Source organism: Aptenodytes forsteri, unplaced genomic scaffold, assembly GCF_000699145.1.
Source record: "Aptenodytes forsteri isolate BGI_AS27 unplaced genomic scaffold, ASM69914v1 Scaffold142, whole genome shotgun sequence".
Lineage (NCBI taxonomy): Eukaryota > Metazoa > Chordata > Aves > Sphenisciformes > Spheniscidae > Aptenodytes > Aptenodytes forsteri.
This window is the reverse complement of record NW_008794598.1, coordinates 2767027-2770484: the sequence shown is the minus strand read 5'-3', so window position 1 is coordinate 2770484 and position 3458 is coordinate 2767027. Positions and strand designations below refer to the sequence as shown.

The window sequence follows — 3458 nt, the reverse complement described above, 5'->3', positions numbered from 1 at the left end:
GCCACGGCTCGGTGGTCCTGAGTGGGGAACAGCCGCGATGGGGTTGTTGCTCATGGAAAGGTCCGGGTGATGCCAGGGCAGAGCCCCCACGGCCCCTGGGAAGCTCTGCAGGACCACTGGGGTCAGTGTGGATGGGTCTGGAGAAGGGTGGCGAGAGGGCAGGAGGTCCCGTGGAGACCTGCCCGGGCAGCCATGGGGCAGGGTGCCTGGCTGGGGTTCTCCCCGGGTCCATCCAGCCCTATGGCTCTGCAGCAAGCAGGGTGCTGCAGCCCCAGGGATGCGGCTCCCGAGGCTGCAGGGAAGGTGGCACAGGGTGGCCACGGCCACCTCTCTGGTCAGCCCCAGCCTGTGCCTGGGTCCAGCTTCTTAAAGGTGCCTGAGCCAGAGCAAGATGGGTGCAAGAAGGGAAGCGATCGCTCTGCTCGGCTCCCAGCAGGCTCCCTCTGCTGACAGCTGCCCCGGCCAGGCCCCCACACCACCACTGCACACCCACTTTGCACGATGCCCCAGATGCCTCCTCTCTCCCCTGACCCAAAATTTGCACTGGAAAAAAAATCCAGTCCCCAAATGCATCCTCCTGCCCCGAGAAGCTGGCCTCGCCGGAGGAAAGTCTGGAGCATGGCCCAAGGCACAGCACAAGAACCCGGAGCCCCCACCCCGTCCTCCTGCTGCCGGACCACAGGAACATTTTGCAACACATATATATATAAATAAAAATGAAATATTTAATTTCTTTTTTTTTAAAAAAAGAATCCCTGACAAAGTGCTTTACTTAGGATCCTCACCAGTGACGCGGGAGGTGGAAGGTGTTTGACAGGGGGTGTGCATGAGAGCAGGGGAAACTGAGGCATGGAACGCTTACATCCGCAGTGGCTGACCCCGGGAGGGGTCTGCTCTCAGACCTGTGCCGTGGCCACCAGCCCCACTCCTCCCCCAGGACAGCCCGTACGCACCGTGAGCACCGTGAGCGCCGCAGGGCCACCAGTCCACGCACCGGGAAGGGTCACCCGCGGGGCCAAGGTCATGGTCTCTGGCAAGGCATCAGGAGCACTGCCTGGCTCCCTGGCACCGTCACCGCAGGGGGATCGCCCACTCGGGTGCCACACAGCAGTGGTTCAAGGGGGACGGGGCCACCGTGATGCAGCGGCGATTTGGGAGGCTGCTGGTTTGGGAGAGCAGCTCCGGAGATGTGGGAAGCAGCAAGCCCCGGGATGCGCAGCCAGCTGGCCCTGGCGTGTCGAGCGGCGGCCCTCCTGTGTCCTGGCTTGGCCAACCTCTGCGGCTGGGGTGGGGCGGGCGGAGGGCACGGTCCTCCTGGGCAGGGCTCCAGCCTTGGGCACCGTGGGGTGCTCGGCTGGGCCGTGCTCGCGCAGGACAGCCTGGAGCGCGGCAGCGTGCCCGGAGTCAGCAGCAGCTCTTCTTGGGCTTGTCATTGGGAGTAAGTTTGATGGAGTCGGTTAAATAACTCTCAAAAATCCCTTTATACTGGAAAAAGCAGAGAAGAGAAAGGGTGAGTGACGTTAGCTCAGAGTTTAGCCTGAGCGGACCTAAGGACTGGGGAACAGGTTCAGTCTTGATTCGTGATTAAAGACAAAATCCAGGGAAAAGCCGCCTGGCTCAGCTGAGGAGTGGGGCCACCCCGCTTGCTTGGCGTGGGGACACGAAGGTCCCCATGGGATGGCCGCTAGAGGACAGTGCTAGCGCACTGTGTGGTGCCACATGCCCCATTCCTGTCACCACAGGCAAAGAGAAATAACAATTCTTATTCTTTTCTAACTTTTTTTAGATCTATTTTAAGAAATCAAACACTGATCTGTTTCTCTTCCTGGGGCTCTCCTACACGTTATGAATAGAAGATATTCTGCATCAGAAGGTGGGCTGTGAGGGTCTGTCGGATCAGCTCTGGGGAGTGGCTGAGTCCGGCTCCCACCCAAATCCCTGCTGCGGGCACAGGCTTGGTGCGGGAGCGATGCTCACCGTTGTTAATGCCTGCTTTGCGAGGGTCTCGAAAGCCTCTGCAACATTGATGTTATTCTTGGCGCTGACTTCAAAATAAGGGATGTCTTTCTCCTTGCACCAGGCTGAGGCAATCTCCTTGGGTACCTGCAGGAAAGGAGGATGGAGCCACGACACAGCCCTGTGCAGGGCTGCCCGTAGCTGCTGGAGAGTTGGCAGAGGGGACGCTCTGGGGCCATCCAGGCACTGCAGGGTGAGGGCAGGATGCCGGCAGCGCAGGCAGCTATCTGAGATACTTAGTTCCTGCTGCCTTCAGTGGGGACAATCTCTGCTGCGAAGGGCAGTGGAGGGATGCTGCTTGTGCCCTCCGAGGGGCACGGGGGAGGCGGCAGCACTGGGTGCCCAGCCGCTCCTCGCCCGGGAGCCCTGGTTTTCATGTGAGCATCGGGAGAAGGCTGGTTCTGCAGGCGAAGGATCAGCGCTCGTAAACTTTTGGGGTACTAAGGCATCCCAATCCATGCACCCTGTTCTCTCTCCTCCACCCTTACCTGCCGATCGCAGATGTCTATTTTGTTCCCCAGGACGACCATGGGGAAATCTTGCTCCCTTGGAATGACCTTCTCCAGGAAGTCATCTCTCCAGTTGTCTAGGGACTCAAAGGACTCCCTGTCCGTCACGTCAAAGGCCAGCATGCAGCCGTCTGAGCCTTTGTAAAAGGTCGACACCATGGACCGGAATCGCTCCTGTCCCCCCGTGTCCCAGATCTAGGGCAGAGAAGGGCACGGGTACAGACACATGACACGAGCGGCGTGGGTGTTTGCAGCCCTGTGCTCTGTTAAGATCAGGGGACCAGCTTCAGGGAGTGCTGAGCCCCCAGAACTCATGCGGGATTTCAGCATAGTTCATGGATGCTCAGGGCAGCTGAAAATCAGGCCCTGCAAATCCAGTCCCGCACCTCATGACACAGTAGACATCTGGGGACAGCAGGACATGGTGGGACACACGTGCCCGCGGGATCCGGGCAGGCACCCCGGGCAGTCCCAGCCCCGCTCACCTGCAGTTTCAGGGGAGTGTTGTCCACCGCGAGGACTTTGGTCAGGATGCTGGCGCCCAGCGTGGTGCGGTAATCTTCGTAAAACGTCTTGTGCACGTATTGGTGCAGGAGGGAGGTTTTGCCCACGCTGGCGGGAGGGAAGGGACGCGGGTGAGGATTTGTACTGCAAAGCCGGGCTCAGGGTGTCGGTCGCAGCAAGGATGGGGGCTGCACACCCACAGGCTCCCAGACCAGCGCACACGTGGGGCTTCCCTCCCATCGCCAGTGCCGCTCCTTACCCCAGAGCTCCTATGATAATTATCTTCAGATCCACCTTCTTGCTGGCATCCATGGACAGGCCCTGTGGGACAAGAAGGGGTCACCCGGCTGCGGGGATGGGACCGGCTCCCGGCGAGCCCCGCGGCGCCGGCGGGGGGGGGGGGGGAGCGCCCGCGTCCCCCCCCCCCTC

General features: G+C 60.6%; 1 protein-coding gene across 1 annotated transcript in view; it reads right to left on the bottom strand.

Annotated features, from left to right (window-relative positions):
* Positions 1–1404: 1404 nt before the first annotated feature.
* Positions 1405–3458, bottom strand: part of RAB7B (RAB7B, member RAS oncogene family) — a 3476-nt gene continuing 1422 nt past the window's right edge. Inside the window, exons 2-6 of the mRNA XM_009272769.2 lie at positions 3289–3357; positions 3011–3137; positions 2505–2720; positions 1978–2103; positions 1405–1485 (exon numbers count right to left, since the gene is read on the bottom strand). Of these exons, the coding sequence (XP_009271044.2) occupies positions 1405–1485; positions 1978–2103; positions 2505–2720; positions 3011–3137; positions 3289–3357 (619 nt within the window). The remainder of the gene's footprint in view (positions 1486–1977; positions 2104–2504; positions 2721–3010; positions 3138–3288; positions 3358–3458) is intronic.